General features: G+C 45.9%; 1 protein-coding gene across 1 annotated transcript in view; it reads left to right on the top strand.

Annotated features, from left to right (window-relative positions):
* Window positions 1–21,097, top strand: part of tecta (tectorin alpha) — a gene marked incomplete at its 3' end in the record, with an annotated part of 46,340 nt that overhangs the window by 11,834 nt on the left and 13,409 nt on the right. Inside the window, exons 9-18 of the mRNA XM_083927195.1 lie at window positions 14,077–14,141; window positions 14,224–14,363; window positions 14,460–14,747; window positions 15,170–15,307; window positions 15,418–15,583; window positions 15,672–16,084; window positions 16,951–17,521; window positions 18,179–18,789; window positions 18,868–19,438; window positions 20,273–20,901. Coding sequence (XP_083783321.1) covers window positions 14,077–14,141; window positions 14,224–14,363; window positions 14,460–14,747; window positions 15,170–15,307; window positions 15,418–15,583; window positions 15,672–16,084; window positions 16,951–17,521; window positions 18,179–18,789; window positions 18,868–19,438; window positions 20,273–20,901 — 3,592 coding nt within the window. The remainder of the gene's footprint in view (window positions 1–14,076; window positions 14,142–14,223; window positions 14,364–14,459; window positions 14,748–15,169; window positions 15,308–15,417; window positions 15,584–15,671; window positions 16,085–16,950; window positions 17,522–18,178; window positions 18,790–18,867; window positions 19,439–20,272; window positions 20,902–21,097) is intronic.

Raw genomic sequence — 21,097 nt, forward strand, 5'->3', positions numbered from 1 at the left:
TACTTTCACATCCATTATGGAAGAATGCTGGGAAAAGACAATTGGGACGCTGACTTGTTATCACCTGCAGCATTATTTGCCCCATTATGCTTACCACCTTAAATGAGGCCTTTTAGTTAAATGGCTTCTCGGAGAATGGCACTTTGTGCGCTGTGGCCTTAGAGGAGAATTCCCAGGGTGGACCGCAGGTTTTTGGGCCAGAAACCCCCGGGGCCAAGGGGACTGGCTTTGTAGGGGACTTTTGGGGAGTGAAGGGAAATTGCTTTGATTGGCCCAGCTGTTACAGTAGCTTTGAAAGCACAGGCCTTTTCTCCTGGATTTTATTTAATCGTTCCTGGGTCCTTATCTCGAACACGCATTCCCCTGAGGCGGCTGAGAGCTTTCTCACGGCAAGCAAGAGGCAGAGAACCCGGAGTCTCTCTGCCACGTTTAACACACACTGCTTTTCCTTTTACCTGTTTCTATGCTCTCTTTTTTAAAAAACACTAATTTGCTCATGAAATAACATGAGTTGAAATGCATGGAAGTCAAGGAATTGTTTTAAATACAGCATCAAACATTTTGGCTTAAGGGGAAAATAGAAGACACAATAATGGTGGGAGATTTTTTTTAATCGACCTTGACGTTGCCTCTGCTGCGTCTGTGGTGGAATAGACGTGTCGTTCTTCCAATCCAGGAAGAATAAGAGAGTCCAAAGAGGGGTCCTTGTGGCATCTCATCCTCCTCTGTGTGACCATTGCAGCTAACGAAGACACCACACGTGGTTTAAAATACACCCATCAACACGTCTAAAGCTCGTCAATTAACATGTCACGTCTTATCAGCAAGACTCACTGCACACGTCTGTCGCCAGCAGACAGTTCCAGCACACGACCTCCCTAAAAGTCACCAATACAGCGTGTTAATCACTGAGCTTTAGTGGTGGCGGATGTATTATTGGACTTTTTAGACTTTGGAGAGAGCCAGGAGAAAAGCAGACAAACGTTTTTCACGTAATGCATCACAGCAGATTAATGTGGTAAATTATGTCGCCTACACCATCAGTATCCATGCTTATCCGTCATCCTCCTCCGTATAAATCCCTCTTTTTTCACCATGTTTATCAACTTCATCACAATTATCAGGCTTTTTAAGGAAACTTCAGACACACGGCTGCAGTGACATTTAAAAATGGTATGGAGGTGCATGGTCGCTGCAGAATTAGAGCGCAACTGCTAAAATTTACAGAATCGTTAATATCTTCTGCTCTTTGCTCTCTGGTTTCCAAACTCACCACTGTCACACCTGCTGCTCTGAACACTCCCAATCATCTTCAACAGCCTAAAGCCTCCCCACACACAAGCACAACGTGCAGCAAGGGAAGATAACGTTCTCGGTATCAAATACAAATGGGCTTGAATTACCTAAAGTTACAATAAATGGCTGTATTCTGTAGTCTTTACCACAGCAAAAACCCTCCTTTAGTGATCTGACATGCTTCCTCCCAGGTACCACATCCTCGTGTCCAAGTACGGCCAATTGGCCCCGCTGGCGGAGGTGGACCTGAGTCCCCGCAGCACCACGGTGGATGTTCGCTGGGGCGACAGGGTGGAGGCCATCAGCCTCCGTCTGGAGCAGACGGTGGGCGACCTGAAGAAACACCTTCGGGCCGTGCTGCAGCTGCCCACCAATGGGATCAGGCTGTTCTACATCAACCGGGAGATGTGTTCGATGGTGGGACCCGAGGAGTTGAAGTGCGGCAGCCGGGCTCTCCACTCATACCGCATCAGCGATGGAGACGAGATCCAAGTTGTGCCCAGGGTGAAAAGCCGCTGCAGCTCCAGCTCCTCGGACCTTTGAGTCGGGAGGCTCTCTGGTTTTTAGATGAATGGGACTTCAGGAATTTTAAACACTTACTGGATACTAAGCTTTGACTTGAGCCTTTTTTTTTTTTTAGATTAAAAGAGAAGGTGATTTACTTTTACGCCTTGAACGTTAAAGTTGTTTGCTGTCCACCACGTTTAACAGATCTATCCAATAGTATATTTGCACATTAGGAGTTTCACATTCACAAAGATTGTGTCCTGAGCTGCACGCTTGAGGTAAGACCGCAGGTTACGTCTCACTGATGTTAAAAAAGTTATGCAAATCCAAGTCTTGATTACCAATCGAATGCACAAATTGCACATTGATTTAAAAAAGGATTTTATAATTGGAGTGTTTTGGAGATTTTAAGGATGAAAAACTGGGATTTATTAGTATTTATTTGAAAATTGGGTGACAAAAAAATGGGAAATTGGATTTTCAAAAAGGCCAGCTGCTGTGTGCGTCCGCTCTGTGGTTTCGCTGTTCGTTGTTTTTTTTTGTTTTTAATGCCTCTGCTGGCTTTTCTGCACCATAATCAGCAGCTCTTTGACCTTTTCTCTCCGTTCTTCCGTTAATGTTCTGCGAGGAGGAGATTACTGTGAGGCCTTTGAACTGTGACCGGCGTCCTCGGGCAGCAGCGAACAGTGCAGAGCTTTTTATGTTTTGGGAGAAAAAACGTTTCATTCTTAACCAATTGACTTCTTTTTAAAAGCCAACACAACGGCGAACGATGAACCTTAATCATGCAGCCGTGATCGCAGCCAAGCCACATACAAAGTCTTCACGTGACCTTTTGATTTCTGTGTCGCCAAGGGTTCGTGAACTGGGTACGGTCCACATTTGCATTTGCTTTATGTTTTCATGATCATAACCGTCCCAAAGAGACTTTTTTTTAGCCTTTTTCTAAGAAGACTAGATAAGAGTGTTCTTTTCCAGATTGTGTGCATAAGCAACACTCATCGCTCCTTCTTCCCGTCACTCGGATCACGCTCTTTCCTCGTGACTCCTGATAGCAGTGGAAGATACCCTGAGATAACCCCTGAGCTGAAATCCCAAATGCAGCGTGTTGGGAATAACACAGAGCACATGGCTGCTGCTCAGTCAGAGAGACGAGTCATCTCTGAGGTTAGCTTAGGTCTGGGACAGAGAAAAGAAGGAGCGGTGATGCTCATGTTACTGCAGTTCTTCTGGCTGCTCAGCCTGTGAATTGAGCAGCTCTCTTTCCCCCTGCAGAAGGCCGCTGAGAACCGTTGAGGCCCGGCCTGTATGGTAACCGCACACCGGCCGCTGTGTCATGGACACTTCCGCCGCGTTTAGTTTTATAATGGGTTCAACCAAAAGGCTCTTTCGCCCCTCACCCCAATCTCTCCTTTACATCCGTCTTGCAAACCTGACACTTCTGGTGTCTGCTGTTTCGCAGGACGTGGGGGTCGTGAACCTCAACATTGGCATCGACTGTTTTCAAAATCAAAGAATAGAAAGAAAAACTCATTCCCACCTTCAACCTCTTCCACCGCAGGAATGCAAAAGACCGTGACCTGAGCTTTACGTACTAGGTTTTCCTTTTCTTCCCTTCTGCCAAACAACAAAGAAATCTTCCAACAATGGACTCCAGCCTCCTTCTGAATGCCTCCTTTCCCCAGATACTGATGAGAACCTGGACATCTTCATTTGTCCAACAAGCGGTCGCCATTATTTTTTGGCCAAGTATTTGTTCTTGTCCTTTTTGTGACGCTTTTAGGATCCGTGCTGAAATTAACCTTCTGAGACTTTTACGGTCTTTTCTAGGGGGCTCAGGGATCTTTAAGGCCCCTGCACATGATACGCGGTAAAAGCGCTTTGTTCCAGCCGTTCCATTCATTGTCTATGAAGGAGGCGGTAGCGCCCAATGTAGCGACAAACTAAGATTTTCCTCTATCTTTCAAACTGGCTTGATGTTGCTCTCTGGTTGCCTAGGAAACGTAAACGTCACACTCAAAGCTTCTATCTCATTGGTTGCACTTTTGACAGGTCAGCGGCAACCCATTACCTTTAGAACACAAACTTCACTTAGGTGTCATCTCGTAGACCAAAGACAGGTCTCGTCTCGTAGACCACTGATTGGAGACTCAGCGAAACGAGTGCTGTTGATATTTCCCTGCCTTTTGCTCAATGCATGCTGGGAAATGTCCCAGCCTACCGCACTGAGAAGCTCCAACATTTAACCCTGTGTATTTCATGAATGCGGTGTGATTTAGGCCCAATTTCAAGTGTATCTGTTGGACGGTCAGATTGGACGCTCCAGCACGAGCTGTTTCTTTTAAATAATGGCGTGCAAAGGAGTTTATGTTTGCGGATGCATTGGGTGAAGTGAGCGGCAGGAATGAGTACTTCCTATTGAACACATTTATACAAATTATGAATTAAGTTTCGCTTTGTGCGACCGAAAGTCTGTGGAAATGTGTGTAGGCGTTGTCACTCCGTGGCGGTCTTTAAGCGCCGTCTGGATCGCTCCTCTGACACAAACGTACTCTTCTTCGTGGATAACTGGAGGTCTCTTCTGGGGTTTTTCTGTCTGGACTCTATATTATGACGATTGAGATTTTATGGGAAGTGATATTGTGATAAATTGGTGGTTTGCATGTTCTGATGTTTCGTTATGTTTGATTTTAAATGTGTATGAGGTGTCATTTCAGGGAAACAGTGTTGTGTTGTTTATGGGCATTTGTAATTTTGACACTTTAAATATCCGTCACCCTCACTTTTATCCTTCAGTAATACCAAAAACAGAGTATCTAAAGGTCTAAGGTGTATCTGCTCATAGTTGCTGATCTGTAAAACAGTTTGCCTTGTGCTCTTTAGTACGCAGTTTTAATTTATACCACGTTTGCTTTCTGCTTCTGTATTTTTAATTGTAAATACTCATCTTTCCTCCGACCAAGTTGCCATTTCTACTGTGTAATGGTAATTTCACTTCTCTTTAAGAAATAAATTATAATTATTCAGCTCATTCCAGTGTCCAGCTGTGCTCACATGATGCGCCCGACCAAAATGTAAGTCAAACACACCTTTTACAGCTGGTATTTGCCCGTGCGCCTGCTACGGTGCTGCAATCTTCTCTAAAACGGACAATCCGACACTTTAAACAGTGATTGGCTGGTGTGAGGAGGTGACAAAGGAGTCTCTCCAGCTGTCTTTTCTTCATGCTTCACACAATTCATAACAAGTGTTTAAAGTATGCATTATTATTCCCATTTGAACGATGATCACCCTGCTTTCAACTGTGTCCTTTTGGAGCAGCTGTAAATACTTCTGTGTTCAGATTCGATTGCACAGAATGACGTACGAATAGTAGTTTGTGTTGAACGTTCCCCGGCCTTTAGCGTCATCATGACTGTTAAGGCCCAAGATCCGCTTGTGTGACCAAAAAGCATCATGCAAGCTGGATCACAGAGGAATAAGCAGGTTAATGTAAGTGTGCATTTTTAAAAATGGGGAATATTAATAATAATTTTCTGATGAAATGCCACTATCTTATCTTATAGAGAAGCGCCAATCAAATGACCGGGGCCGACAACAGTCACTGACTAAAGCGACCATAGGAAACGGCTTTAATCTTTCCTGGCGCCATTTAGCATTTGGTGAAGTCCTGTTTTGAAAACTGTTTATTTAAGTTCCAGTGATGATTCTCAGGGATGCTCCACATCATTAGCCCCGTGAGAGCGTCCTGATCTCTGAGCTCCGTTGTATTTTACTCACAGATCAGTCTGGTAACCTGCAGCGGAGAGAAGAAGTTTTCCCAAGCGACCAATCCAATCAGCGTTGGTTTTGAGGCGGATTTAAGTGAAGCAACGAGAAGAGACTGTTGAGTGTAAACAAAATGGAGGCTTCCATGGATGAGATGAGCAGCTATGGAGCAAGCCGCTCACTAACTCTTTGTTCTCTGGATCCTTCTGTTGAATATGGACCGGGCTCCTGAAATTGGGCCTTTGATCCGTAAATTCACGTTAAACACAAAGGGGAAATCTCCTTTACCCACATGTTGTTTCCTTTCTGAGCTTTGCCTCCATGCTGTTAGTACGTCACCCACTTCAGTGATCTGATTGGTTGGTTTGGACCGTATGTTGGTGATAGACAGATGGTTTATCCAATCAGAAACCAGGATTTTCTCCCCTTCCCAAAAGATCTCCAAACCAGAGTTCAGATGGATCTGCTGAGCAAATGAGAATCAACCCATCTGGCAAAGTCAGGTTACCACATCCTGAACTATATGTAGATATTTTGGTTAAAGACTTTACCGCCATGCCCTCGATTTGAATAACCTGATGAATTTCGTTCCGCCCCGTTTCCACCAGCGAAAGCCTTCAGAGCCGTTCTATGGATTGGACAACACGGATGAAACAGTAGCATCGATGTTGACACCTGCTTCCTCCGCCATTGTCTGAATCACAAACAGGCGCTTCTCCGCTACGTCACATCTATAAAACCCCCGCCCGGAGGTCCTGATTGGCCAGACCATTTATTGTGGACCCTGAAATCCCCGTGCAATGGCGTGATCCCAGATGGTTTAGTGGAGCTAGGCGGAGTCAAGATGGAAGCAAGGCGGATCGAAAGTCATCTGGCGAGAGTCAGGTTCCGCTTTAAAGGCGCCCTTGATTAAAAAAGAAAAATACAGTCTTGCCTCACCCCGCTCTACCTTACTTGCTTACATGTTAACTACTGTTGTTTCAGTGTCCTGACTGAAAGACAACTACGGAGTGGCATCACTCGTGTTACAGGCAGATTGCTCAGCGTGCACAGCTCCCTTTCACGGGCTGAATGCTTGGCTGTGGAGAAGATGTGATTCTGCAGATCTTCTCTCTTTCTGGCAGGCGTGTTTTAGTCGAGCTGCAAAAGAGTCCATTCCATACGTGTCAGGCGGTGTTGCGTTTCTGGGGCATTCCCTCTATTTTCCCCCTCCTCCTCTTCCAGCAGCATGGCTCTAATCCATGTGTGGGATATCTATCCCACCCACCCCTAACACGCTGTCACCAGCTGGACCTCCTTCACAGGGTTTGGGAGCTAAGGAGGCACAAAAAGTGTTCTTCACATTTAATGAGATTGTTTCAGGGACCAGCTCCTGAACATAGATGCTAATACACAGTTCAGATGCACAGTATAAAGTGTCATACTTCGGTGACTTCCCTGGTGCGGGATAATGAAAATCTCCTTGAAGTGTAGTCCGTCTTTCAGTAGATTTTAGACTTCGACTTCTCTTTATTGATCGTTTGGGATGAACTCCCGCAAGGAAATTGAGTTTCCAGCAGCTTACAAAAAGACAGGGGAGGTATAAAAAATACAGTACAGGCTAACCAATAAACTCTCAGCTAGATAAATACAGAAAGTATAAAAGTTTGTGTAATATTAATAAAGTTCTGTCGCATCTAGAAATGATTTGGTCCTGGTGCCACAGTTCTAGCTTCACAGCTGAACAAAACACTGAGGTATTTTGACTGTAAACATCCCCATGAAGGATGATATAATTCCCTTTGTAGAGATACCGATTTACTTCCCCCCTTAGAGCTACGATTCACAGTATACAGGAACATTTTTGGAACCTTTCTTTATATTATTGAACCAAAATATAAAATATAATTAAAACATATTTTGTGAAATTTACTTGTGGTAGTCTAAAATGAATAACAGACACTTGAACATTAATGGTGGATCTCTGCATTGTCACCTGACAGGCAACTCTTTTTCTCATCTACCTGTTTCTGTTTATCGTTGGTCAAAAGGTGCACCTGAACGCACCATGAAGTCCCGTCAGTGCAATACCATTCCTCGTTTGTTTGTTTGTTTCCATAACTCACAGAGTAGGCAAACATGACTCCACAGCGCTGACTTTAGCTGACGTTAGCTGTCTTAGTCAGATATATATGAGGTAGATGTAAGAATACAGGTAAAAAAAATCAGATAAGTTAAATGTATAGGGAATGTGTAAGATCAAATATGTGTGACTGTATATGACAGAGATGAGCAGTAAGATTAAATGATTGCACTTAAGTCGTGGATAAAGTTATTGCACAAAGAAAAGAAGATAAGTGTCCATGTGTGTGAGAGTGGATTATTAACTGCACAGTGAGCGGCTCCCACTCCTTCTGGTCTCTGTATTTCCTCCCTGAGGAGTTGTAGAGGATGACGGCCTGAGGGACGAAGGAGTTCTTGAGCCTGTTGGTTCGACACTTGGGCCGGAGCAGCCTCCCACTGAACAGGCATTTAAGGAGCTTATCCCATTTGTATGTCCATATTTAAGATCCACTCCCACAGTCCAAAGACGTGCAGGTGTTCGGTTCATTGATGACTCTAAATCACCCGTAGGTGTGAATGGTTGTCTGTCTCTGTTCGTCTCTATGTGTCCTGTGATAGACTGGCGTCCTGTCCAGGGTGGACCCCGCCTCACGCCCGATGTCAGCTGGGATCGGCTCCAGCCCCCCACTACCCCGACAGGGACAAGAGGCTGAAGATGAATGAATGATTGAATGATAAGATGAATGAATCCCCATTGGGCATGGAGTTAATTGATAATATTGTGAAATCATATATCGAGATATCGTGATGCACAATCATCTAAATTGATAATAACGAGCACATGCTCAAATCTGCTCCCACAAATGGGCTTTTCTGTCTTCGCTGTGATCGTTTTCTCGACAGGAGCGACAGCGTCAACATTTTTAGTGCTTTTCTGAAAAGAGATTTCCAACTAGAATGGCTTGGAGTGGCTGCCAACAAGGCAGTGCGGTGCCTTTTCTCTGGGCGACACCTCAGCTGCAAAAAGACACTGGACTCCGGCTCTAACAGAGGCCTCCTCACACGCCACTGCAGTTTCTGTGTAGACCCAATCTAATGTCACAAGCAATGCATCATTCCAAGAACATGGCAGTATCCTGACTGTTGTCAGTGAGCTTGAAGATGTTCACAAAGTCGAGGTCAGACTGAGGTTGGAAGATGGATGCGGCTGCATTGTATAGATCGCACCTTGCTGCGTAACCAGGACCTGGCTGCACAGTTGGAATTCTGCTCTGCCCCATTGCATTATGAAGTGGGATCGGGGGCGGGAGGGCTGAACGGGGCCTTTTGTGTGCAGAGGTGAAGGAGTCATCGGGGTAAGAAGGTTTGGGTTACTGGAAGGAGGTTCACCATTGTGAATGGAAAGGAAGGAGAGGAGGGCAGGGCAGAGCCAACCGTTGGGCATAAGGGTTCAATTAGAGTGGCCCGCTCCACGGATTAGGTGACCGTCGGACAGAGCTCAGCGAGTATCCAGTCCAGGACCTTCTTTGTGAAGGTCAGGCTTGATGGATTCTCCAGGAGTGATGCTGGATACTTTGACCCTGTTCCCACACGGTGCCCTCCTGGTGCGTGGAAGCCTTTGATGTCATTTCTCTCTCCGTCTCTTGGAAATCATTTTAAAGGCGCCGTGAGCTGCAACACCCGCTGGTATTTCAACCCACGCTGAAACTCTCAGTCACTCCCAGTTCTGAGGCTGTTAAAATCACACTTTTTTATCCATCAAAGAAATCAATGGCCTACTCTGTGTGGAGTTCTTGAACACTGCAGCATCATCGACATCCATCAAAGAGCCGTTTGCATCGTCCCGTCCAACAACCAGTTGAAGAAGCTTCAGCAGTTCAGCAGTATTGTAGAAAAATTGCATGTGACCTTCTTGGGGTCATTCTTGTTCTTTTTAAAGTGATGATTGGTTGGCTATTAATTATTAACCGTTTTACCGCCATGTTGATTGGACCTGCCTTCTTAAAAAGAACACTGACGGCGAGTGAGTTTCACGACTTCCTGTATCTGGCCCTTCAAATCAAAAGCCCTCCAGCCTTTTAGGCCAGTCACATGGATTTTCACTTAATTTTGACAAGACACGGCTCCAAATGGTTTTCTTTCCCTGCGACCATGCCTGTTCATCTCTTTATATTAAAGTTATATATATATATATACCGTATTTATGGACACACAAAAAACCATATGCAGGTTCATTGATGACTCTAAATTGGCCATAGGTGTGAATGTGAGTGTGAATGGTTGTCTGTCTCTGTTTGTCTCTATGTGTCCTGTGATAGACTGGTGTCCTGTCCATGGTGTACCCCACCTCATGATGTCAGTTGGGATCGGCTCCAGACCCCCTGCGACCCCGATAGGAACAAGCGGTTTGGATGGATGGATGGATATATATATCCCTGTCTCCAGAGTCCTGACTAGACACCCCATATCGGTGACTAGAGCTCCATCACAGGGCTGAAAGATTGATAGTCGGGTGGCGATTCTCTGTTCTTCTGTCATTGTGAGCAACAACTTTGTGGATCACACTTCAGCATAATTGTTAGGTGCATTCAGAAATATTGATTAGTGCATCCTTTAAGTTTACCACCCAAGTACTGACAAGAAATAAGGAGGATTATCATGTTTTCTGCTCCAACAACATGATGATGTTGTTGTTGTTGTTGTTGTTGTTGTTGTTGTTGTTGTTGTTGTGAGTGTCAGTGAAAAGAATAAGCACAAGTGCGAGAAATCTGGCGTATCAGCACATCTTAATCCTCCCCCCTCCCCCTTCCACCATCCTCAACATTTCCCAAAACATCCACCAGCCCCGTAAGGTCGCCTGTGACTGTCGATGTCCCGCTTTGTGTGACGTTCTCACAGGTTGGTTAAGAGTATGTGTCCATTTACACAACAAGACGTGGGAGGTATAAAGGAAGCCTCCGCGGAGAGCCTCGCTGCTGCCTAATGGGAGCCCGGGGCTTGCCCCTCAACCCTGGAGCCTTTCACACATCTTGCTCCCTGCCTCTCCAATTACTTCCACTGTCCTCCCCCAACAAAGACCCAACTGACTGCCCTCTCCTTCCCAGAGCCTATCGGTGTGGATCCACCTGAGATTTGCACTCGCTATCGCCCCAGCATCTATGGAAATAAAGTGTCTTGTATAACCTTGTAAACGAGGCTGTTCCTAATTTAAAAAAAAGGGGGTACACAGAGTATCCAAAGTGACTCATGTTAATGCTGTAACTCTACCTACCACCGAGCTTGAAAAGCGACTGTTTTTTTTGTGTGTGTCCATAAATGCCCCAGAGTGAGACTGCACTACTTTGGTGTGCTCAGGCGTCCTGAAGCTGCACTGAGTGAACTCTTGCGTTACCACAACGTAGGGCCCGATCCAAAGGCAGAGTCTCTGTTTTACACCTGCTGTGGAAACAGATAATTCAATAACACTGTCCCGTTTGAACAGAAATTATCACCAAATGTGTTTAATCACACTGTCTGCTGAGTGAAACCTTGGTATTCAAACATTGTTCCACAAAGATTTTCCACCAGAGACATATTTTATCATCATTTGGCACTTTTCGCAGGTGTTAATGACAGAAAGGCCCCAAAAAGGCTTGACATTCATCCTGCATGAGAGCCTCTCTTTGTACAAAACATTCCTTCTCTCCTGCGTTTAAAACATCACCTTCCCTCCATCGTTTCCACCTCTCCCCTTCGTGCACATTGCTCTGTTTTCACTCCCTCTCTTCCTCGGATTCCTCTGCCGTCCCTCCCCTCAACTTACCTCTCCTCCCCACCTGCCCCCCCCCCCCCCCCATCCCCCTTCCCCCTTCCCCAAACCCTGTTCTCAGATTAAGTTGAACACTATCCCAGGTAATGTTTGCACCTGCTTCTTTGGGCAAAGCTGCTTCAGCGGGTGCCTTTTTTTTTCAACGTCCACTTTTCTCCTGTGAGGACGTCGACATTTAAACACCAAAAACACAAACCTTTTGGATTGTTCGTTGCTTCTGCTGGTGAACCTGTGGAGCTGGTATTGGACAAGAAAAAGCTCTTCTATCTGGGCATCCAGCTCCTCTGCATCCCTCCATCACCTGCACCCTGTGGATGGTCCTCTGCTGGATGGGACAGTGCTATAAGGAGGTTGCACAGATTTGACTCCTGAGGTGCTGGATGTTCATCTTCTGAAGGCAGGTGAGTGCATCCTTTCCTCCTCTGCTCATCAGAAGTGTCTTCATCCATGCCCCGACATGACCCGTGTGCCAAGAAGAACCCGGTCTTCCCTCATAAGGCTCCCTCTCCACGTTTTGATGCTGATCTGTTTAGAGGCATTATCTGCTGTTTGGGCTGCTGTTGGTGATGTTATTGTCGCTCCACGGTCTAATATGATTTCTGATGTCTAACACAGCTGCTGCTTCATTTGAAACCCATTAAAAAGAAGGAAACTTCGGATCTAATCATAATCATCGTGATCTAATCATCCTTCCTTCTCACACTATTTCATTTTAAGGATTTCTAGACACCTGAAGAGGTAAGAGATAAAGACAAAGTCATAAATATAAACCTAACCTTGTCCAACAAAAACATGATGGTTTGTTTCTTTGCTCTTTAATCATTTTGTGATCCCACAGATTTATCTTGGGACCCTTTTTGGGTCTCAGAGCCCAAGTTGTGAACCACTGGTCTACTCTTGCAGGTACATTGATTGTATTGTATTGTATTGTGTGTAGGTTTTTAACATTGTACACAGCACGATTTTGAATCACAACCTAACTTTCAAGCCTCAAATGCAAATGAAATGTGCTTCAGAGAGTGAAGTAAGGTTGGATAGAGCTTACCTGACTGCCTCTCTCTCTGAGCGTGACCCCAGAGATGAACATGTTGTTCATCTTTTAAGTCTCAGGGGACTTTATCTTAATTGTTCCGCTAAAAAACACCAGGTTAATGCCGGTCAGATAAGATGGCGAGCCACGAGAGTCAAAAAGAGCAATTGTGGTAATCTTTCTGTTGACGATGTATGATGAGAGGCCGATGACACTGGAGCAGACCTCTCTCAGCAGTGCTCACTAAGCTTGGCACACCTGAACACAATTTAGCATCGCGCTGAAATGAATTCACACATAAAGAGATAATCTGAGAGAAGTACAGTATCCAATCGACCTCTTATATCAGCGCGATTGTATTCAGCACAGTAAAAGCTTACCGTGCAGGTGTTTACACTTAGATTCCTAAATTATACCAAATTATTATTCACTTATAAAGTGGATTAACATCAGCCAGGCGTTGACTGAACATATTCTCATCAACAGCTTTGTATGATATCTTTACGATCGCTCTACGTCACTGGTTAACGTTTTGGCAACAAAAGGTGGCGGTTAGGTTTAGGCATCAAAACAACTTGGTTAAAGTCCTGTGTTTTGGGAACCACCCACCACGCCAACCCTCCTACCTGCGTGGAGTTTTGCGTTCTTATACTACGTCACCAGATTTTCTTCTTTACTCTTTGACGTAATCTCTACAACGATAAATATGTGGACTACACATTGATTACAGGCATAAACCAAAATACACAGAGACTGCGCTATTGTTGCGCTATACTACCCAATAAAAACATCAACTTTACCTTCAGTGAATCCTGTTTAACCAGCGACAAATGCTAGATTTTGACACTGATCCAAAACCACTAAATTACCGGTTTTACTAAACTGAGATTACACTGACTGGAGTCGGTAGTAATTGTAGTCAATCTGCTTCCTCCTGAATGTACAGACGATACCTTTCAAAGTTTCATTCTGTCATTAAACAGTTAAGTTTAAATGCTTTATGGTGATTTGGAAAATCTGCCAACTTGGCTGTACACTCTACTTTGCCAAAGGGGAAGACCGCCAAACCCAGCAATGAACAGCGCCAAAAGGCCACTGCAAGGACCTCAGCAATTCAACCTTCTCACTCAAAGCCATTAGTTCCCCGGTGTTTACGCCCCCCTACTCCCTTTCGCCAACAAGGCATGGATGGATCCCAAACAGAAGTGGTAATGAGGTCCTGAGCAGCCTCGCGGCTTCACACACAGAGCACAGCGGGCCAGTTCGGTCAGCTGCAGGGAACCGAGGCACAGAGAAGCCCGTAGTCCACTGTTTCCGGCTCACATGGGACCGCAAGGCAAATGTGATCCTGACACATTGTTCTGGCATATATAATGGGGCCTTTTCAAGGGCTCCTCAGGGGAGCCCTGGGAGCCTGATCTTAAAGAAGTAACGTGACGTTGGTTTCGCCACTTTGTCTAACAGCCTTGTTTATGAGAGGTTGTCCTATGACTCATGTCTGCTTGCATTTCCATCAGCTTTGAGGGAGACAGATAATGTTACAGTTGCTCAGGACGCGGTAACTTAATGAGCAAATTAATCCCACTATCCGATCCGTCTCTCATGTCATTCTCTGTTTTCCCAGAATGGTCAGGCCGGGCTGTCCCGTCATCCTGCTCCACCTCTTCAGCATCTTTGTACGGACGGGAGGTACGAGTCTTCCTCCAAATCAATTCCATTCATCTTTTAGGGTTGAGAAAAGTCAATTTAACGAGCATCGTTTTCCTTTTAGCTAGTACTCAGGATATCCTGTATCCGTATGGACCGGGACATAGGGATCTAGAGACCCCAAAGATGGATGATGGGAGTTCTGCAGAAATTACTTTGCTCATTCAATTCATTTTCTTCAATGTTCCCTACCGTACCATCTATGTAAGCCTTGACTCTCAAACACCTTTGCTTTAAATGTATAAAGCATATATTATAGTTCCTGATGCTGAAGTACAACCCTGTCCGTTCTGTCCACAGGTCAACAACAACGGTGTGATCTCCTTCAACGTACAGGTTAGCCAGTTCACCCCAGAGGCGTTCCCCCTGAGTGACAGCAGATCTTTCATTGCCCCGCTGTGGGCCGACGTGCACAACGGCATCCGTGGCGACGTGTTCTACCGAGAGTCCACCGAACCAGAAATACTGGAGAGGGCAACACAAGATGTCCGGAAGTACTTCAAAAGCACGCCAACCTTCACAGCTACATGGGTCTTTATTGCAACATGGCACCAAGTCACCTTCTACGGAGGAAGCCAGACAACCCCGGTAAAGTCCAGACCCTGCTGAAAATATCTTGGTCGCACATTTCCACACAGTAGCAGAGTTTAACCTAGCTTAGCAACTGCTAGCTTAGGTTGATCAAAAACTTCTCAAAAAGTTCCCCTTAAGTTCAATAAAAGTTTTCAAATGCAATTAAATCTGCAGCTTAGTCTACAAAGACTAATGCATCAATCAATTATCGATTTTGAGGAAAATAAAGAGTAAAAATTATCCCAACTGATCCACATTTTTCACCATTTTCTGACATTTTAAAGACCAAACAACTAATCAAGAAAATAATCAACAGATTAATCGTCAATGAAAATGATTGTTAGCATCAGCCCTACATTTGTTAAATGCTTTCATTGTATGTTTTGTCAGTTTTTCCTCTTTTTAAAACCACTTTAATCCTCTTGTTTGATCAAAAGGTGAACACATTCCAAAGTATACTAATCTCAGATGGCGTGGCGTCCTTCAGTATGTTCAATTACGGAGAAATCACATGGAGCACAGGAACAGCCAGTGGTGGAGATCCTCTAACGGGACTGGGTGGGACGACAGCTCAGGTATTCGCACTGTGTTCCCAAGATCGTTTCATACGCATGATAATCTGTCTTCTGCTCATGAAAATGATAACATTTCACCTCAAGTGTCCTCACACCTTTCCCCTTTTCAGTCAGGTTTTAATGGCGGAGACATCGGTCACTTCTTCAACCTGCCAGGATCACGGTCAAACGATGTAGTGAACATTGAACAGACGACCAATGTAAATACCCCTGGACGCTGGTTCTTCCGCGTGGACACCGAACTGATAGATCCTGCCAACGGCTGCAGCTACAACGGCGAGTTCAAACATAAATATGTCCGCACAGCACACGTTTCTCTTATGCAGAACTGTTCTTGTAAACCTCTTTTCTACATCCTCTCCAGGGCGTTTTTACAGACGAGGGGAAATCTTCTGGCTGTCTGACCAGTGTTCGCAGCGATGCCGTTGCCTTGACATTAACAACGAGGTTCAGTGCCAAGAGGCTCCGTGCGGGCAGCTGGAGACCTGCGAGCACCAGGAAGGCGCCTTTTACTGCCAGCCGACCCGCACCAGCACTTGCGTGGTATTCGGCGACCCCCATTACCACACCTTCGATGGCTTCCTCTATCACTTCCAGGGAACCTGCTCCTACCTGCTGGCTCGGCCCTGCTGGGAGGTTGCAGGGCTGCCTTTCTTCAGTGTGGAGGCCAAAAATGAGAACCGTGGAGTGGCCTCTGTTTCTTGGCTAAGAGATGTCACAGTGGAGGTGTACGGTCACAGAGTCATGTTACCCAAAGGCAGTTTAGGAACAGTCCAGGTGAGAATCACTTCAGATCAGGAGTTACCACAGTATTTGCCTCGTATGTGTGCTTCTTGGTTTGTTGTGTTGGGAGTGTTGATTCGGGTCACGTGGCTGCATTCACACTTTGCTTTTGAAGTCCTTCTTTGACCAACCTTGGAAAGGGTTTGGCCTAGCCTGGAAACAAAGACAAATCTGCCAAACTCATGTTCATGTCGTCTGGCAGGTATGCCTGGCCTTTCTCCTATACAGACAGATTCGCAGCAACTTGAAATAGTACGAATCTTAACCATTTATCTCATGAGGGGTGGGTTTAAGATGATGTCTGACAGCATCACCCTCCAGTCCGCAGGTCCGTTAAGCACAATTTTTCAGGCTCCAAATGGTCAAAGTAGGCAGCGCTGATCAAATATGACTTGGAAAATCATTTTAGTGTACTGGTTAGCTGTAGTTTGAGAAAGTTTCTAACCTGGTCGCCATTGTTTTCAACTGAGCAAGCACCAATGTTTAATTGCTGTGATTGGTTGGGGGTCTATCCAATTGGGTCCATGAGTATTTACGCCCCTTGAAAATTGAAAATTAACTGAAGCTAATACGCATTTGCCATCATTCTTCCGATGCCAGGCTAGGTTTGGCCACTCTTGAATGCATCTGTCTGGATTTCTCATATTATATAAGTAAATGCTGATGATGCATAATCCTTTAACAAGCCTCTGTGGCAAATAACAAGGTGCACTTTTTAATTTGAGATTAGTCCTGAACGCAAGCAAGGCTAAATATGTGCTGTTCCCTGGACAAAAATGGGCATATGTTGACAATGGGCTAAATTTTTACACCATCATCCTTTGTTCCTTTTCTGATTTTCCCTCCGTTCTTCTCTCTAGGTGGATGGCTTGATGAAAACGTTACCGGTCCAGCTCCAGCTTGGTGCTATCAGGGTGTACCAGTCTGGGGTTGCCATTGCTTTAGAAACAGACTTCGGACTCTTGGTAACCTACGACGGCCAACACTATGCATCCATCTCCCTACCCAGCTCCTACTTCAACAACACTTGCGGCCTCTGCGGTAACTATAACGACGACCCTGCCGATGACCCTGTGCTTCCTGACGGCTCTCTAGCGGAAAGCGTGGTGGAGTTAGGGGGCAGCTGGCGAGCAGAGGACACAGACTGGAGGTGCACGGATGGCTGCGCCCAGAACTGCAGCGTGTGTGACCCTCTAACAGAAGCCTTCTACTTTCGCTCAGACTACTGTGGGCTCATCAACAAAACCGATGGACCTTTCAGGGACTGCAGAGCTGTCGTGGACCCGACAGCCTTCGTGTACAGCTGTGTATATGACATGTGCAGCAACAGGGATAATATAACCACGCTCTGCCAGGCCATCCAGGCCTACGCTCTGGCCTGTCAGGCCCTCGGCGTCACGATACGCTCTTGGAGATCTCGCACCTTCTGCGGTAAGTTTCAGTTTGATTTAGTTTACACCGATTTTGAACACTTTTATTGCAATAAATTCAATAATCAAGACAATTTCTAATATGTTTACACATTTTTTTTCTATAATTATTAATAAGTATGATTGTTGCCAGGGTTGTCTGTTGTTCGGTGCAGCTAGTGTAGTCAGCAAAGAGGGCGTTATTTGTCTAGATGGCAGTGTTCTGCTCAATCTCCATATTCAACCTTCAATAAAGAGACATAAAACAACAACAACCAAAGAGGAAAGGAGCCTTCAAGAAACATTATTCATCCATATATGTACATGACTACTCAAGGACACATTTGCTAAGACAAATACATCTATATGTTTATATTCCTGCCTGCCACCTACATCTGCACCAACCTTAAAGAGGTTGTTTATTAAATTTCTCTGCATATTTGCTTCGCTCAGCTGATCTCTTATTTCAGAAGCTGCTATTATTGGTGTCTTTGTTGTTTCCAAGAGTTTTATGTATCTTGGAAGATTGTTTAAGTCCTTATTTGTGGATATTTATAAAAAGGACTCTGTGCCAACTTATATTTCGAGGCTAATGCCTGAAATGAGTTGAAACAGATTCTTCATCTTACATTTATTTTCCGTCACCTGATGTAAATTCTTCTCTCTTACTGGCTCTCAGCTTTGTCATGTCCGGAGTTCAGCCATTACCAAGTGTGCACAAGTGCCTGTCCGGCCTCCTGCTCGGACCTCACTGCTCCGCTGTACTGTGCTCACCCGTGCACCGAGGGCTGCCAGTGCAACCAGGGCTACGTTCTCAGCGGCAGCCGTTGCGTCCAACGTGAAGACTGTGGCTGTGAGCATAACGGCCTCTATTACCCCTTGAATAACACTTTCTGGGCGGGCCCAAGCGGCGAAGAAGGCGAATGCATCCTCCGCTGCACCTGCGGGCCCGCCGGGGAAGTCTCCTGCTTCAACGAGTCCTGCAAGGAGGGTGAGGTGTGTGTGGCGGAGGTGGGCTTGCTGGGTTGCTACCCTCGGAGGGAGGGAGTGTGCTCAATCACCCAGAACTCAGTGACAGCCTCCTTTGATGGCACCTTCCTGCTGTTCCCAGATGACAGCTCCTACTACCTGCTGAAGCTGTGTGGTGCGGTGCCAACTAATGGCTCGATGGTGGAGGTGAAGATGGGCAGGCGGCTGGTGAACAAAGGCCCGGCGTGGAAAAGACCTGTGGTCGTCACAGTGGCTAACCTGGAAGCTCAGATGGGAGGGTTAGATTTTGATATAGTGAAGGTTAGTGTTTTCTCTACCGAGCAATTTTCTCATCTATGTGCAGCTGCTGCATACCTCTGACGCCTTTTTATGTTCCAGGTGAACGGTGAACCAGTGATGCTCCCATATGTCCATCCGATGGAGACAATGATGATCTACAAAGCACCAGGAAATGCTACGGTGGTGGAGTCCCGTGGTCTTCTCCGTGTCCAGTACACTCGCCAGGGACTCCTCAACATCTCGCTCTCCACCCTCTTCTACAATGTAACATGTGGTCTATGCGGCGTCTTCAACAGCAACTCCACCGACGACCTTCGTCTTCCAAACGGACGCATGGCGGACTCTACCGAACAGTTCACAGAGGGCTGGCGATCCCTCGCTGATGACCTCACCTGTAACGGTGACTGCGACGATCTGTATCGAATGTGCACAGGCTTGCGTCTCTACCAGAATCCCTGGATGTGCGGCAACATCAACGACCCGGGGAATAGTTCATTTCTGGCTTGTCACGCAGTGGTTAACCCCTCGCCGTTCTTCAGGAACTGCCTGTACAACATGTGCGTAAAGGAAGGGAACCGTTCAGCACTGTGTTCTTCACTGCAGGCGTACGCCACCGCCTGCCAGGACGCTCAAGTGGGCCTCGCTTCCTGGAGGAGTGCCACCAACTGCCGTGAGTTGATACATCTTTACTTACAAACACTCCCAAACCCGTCTTACTATGTTGTAACAGTAAACTTAATATTCTCAGCGGGTAACACTGTAACAGAACTGGTTGGCTACTTTTTAATGGTAGTAACTTTGTAATATAACTAGTTTGACTAAGGTGCACCGCTAACCGTGATAGCAACAAAAATAGCGTATTATTTAGTCATATTTTGACTAAAAAAAGATATGAGTTATTATAAAAACATACTGAGCATACGTACAGACACTGCAGGAGTGACATTTGGCCAAAAAGTGGTCATCAGTGGAACCATTTGTATCGTGGTGAGTTCAAGTGCCACATATCTGTGTTCCCAGAATCCTGACTCATTACGGAGACCTTTCAAAGGGTTTATGTTCTCAGCAGTGTTTTTCCCTGAGGTCAAATATTCAATGTATGTCCCCCTGGGTCAGTTGTGTTAAAATCAGATCTGTGACAGTTTTCTTACAACTGTTTTTATCTTCGACCCGGCAAAAGCTGCTTTAACACAGCCGCAAATCAGAGCGAGATTAAAAACTAAAATGCTGAAATGGCGGATAATTAGGGATACCGTCAGAATTAAGGATTTCATATTTTAAATTGACACCTGGTGTTTTCCTTTACATTAATAAAATTACCCTACAAATTCACCCAGATGCAGGAAATGAATTGTTTGACGCTCAAAATCTTCTGGGATTTTCATTCCAACAGGAATTTGAAATGTCCGTAAAACAAGTTTGTGGTGGATTGTCCTTGTTCTGTGGATTTGTCCGTTGTCTTTGCTTCCCTCTGGCTTTCTCTTACCTTGTTCTTGTGCCTCAGCTCTTCCCTGTCCACAGAACAGTCATTTTGACGAGTGCACCAGCTCCTGCCCTTTGACCTGCGCCAACTTAGACGAACCCGAAGAGCCGTGCCCTCTGCCGTGCCAGGAGGGCTGTCAGTGTGAGGAAGGCTTCGCGCTTCGGGACGGCCTGTGCGTGGCACGAAGCGATTGTGGCTGCATAAGCCACGGGCGCCAGCTGGCCACCAATCAGACGTTCTGGATGGACTGGGAGTGCCAGGAGCGCTGCTACTGCAACGGCTCCGACAACAGCGTGTACTGTCAGCTCGCACCCTGTCACCCCGAGGAGTACTGCCAGGAGAGTGACGGCCTGTATTTCTGCCAGCCACGCACCGAGGCCCTGTGTGTGGCGGCTGGTTACGGACACTTTCTCCCATTTGGTGGCGTCCCGTTTGAGCTGCAGAGCTCTTGTACTCTTAGGATGGCCACCGCCAGCTGTGGGAGAGAACACAGGGACCCGGCAACCATCAGTGGGACTTTTCCTCAGTTTAAATTGGGAGCTCGCAATGAAGAAAGGGACACGGGTCAGGCGATCTGGGTGAGAGGCTTTGTACTGGAGGTCTACGAGTATGAGATTGAAGTGTCTCGAAGCTACAAAAACACTGTCACGGTGAGTGCACGGAGAAACAAGAGCCGTAACCAAGCTCACTGTTTGTTTTGTCATTGGTGCTTTCACACAGAATGTGACTGTTACGCAGTGATAAAGCTGCAAGGTTCATTTTCGGAGATTTTGCACTGTGAAACAGAGTGTGTTTTCAGTGCAGAACAGTTTTATAGGCTGACCCAGAAGTTAGCACCACCCTTGG

The sequence above is a fragment of the Echiichthys vipera genome (genome assembly GCF_963691815.1).
Source record: "Echiichthys vipera genome assembly, chromosome: 14".
Taxonomy (NCBI): Eukaryota; Metazoa; Chordata; class Actinopteri; order Perciformes; family Trachinidae; genus Echiichthys; species Echiichthys vipera.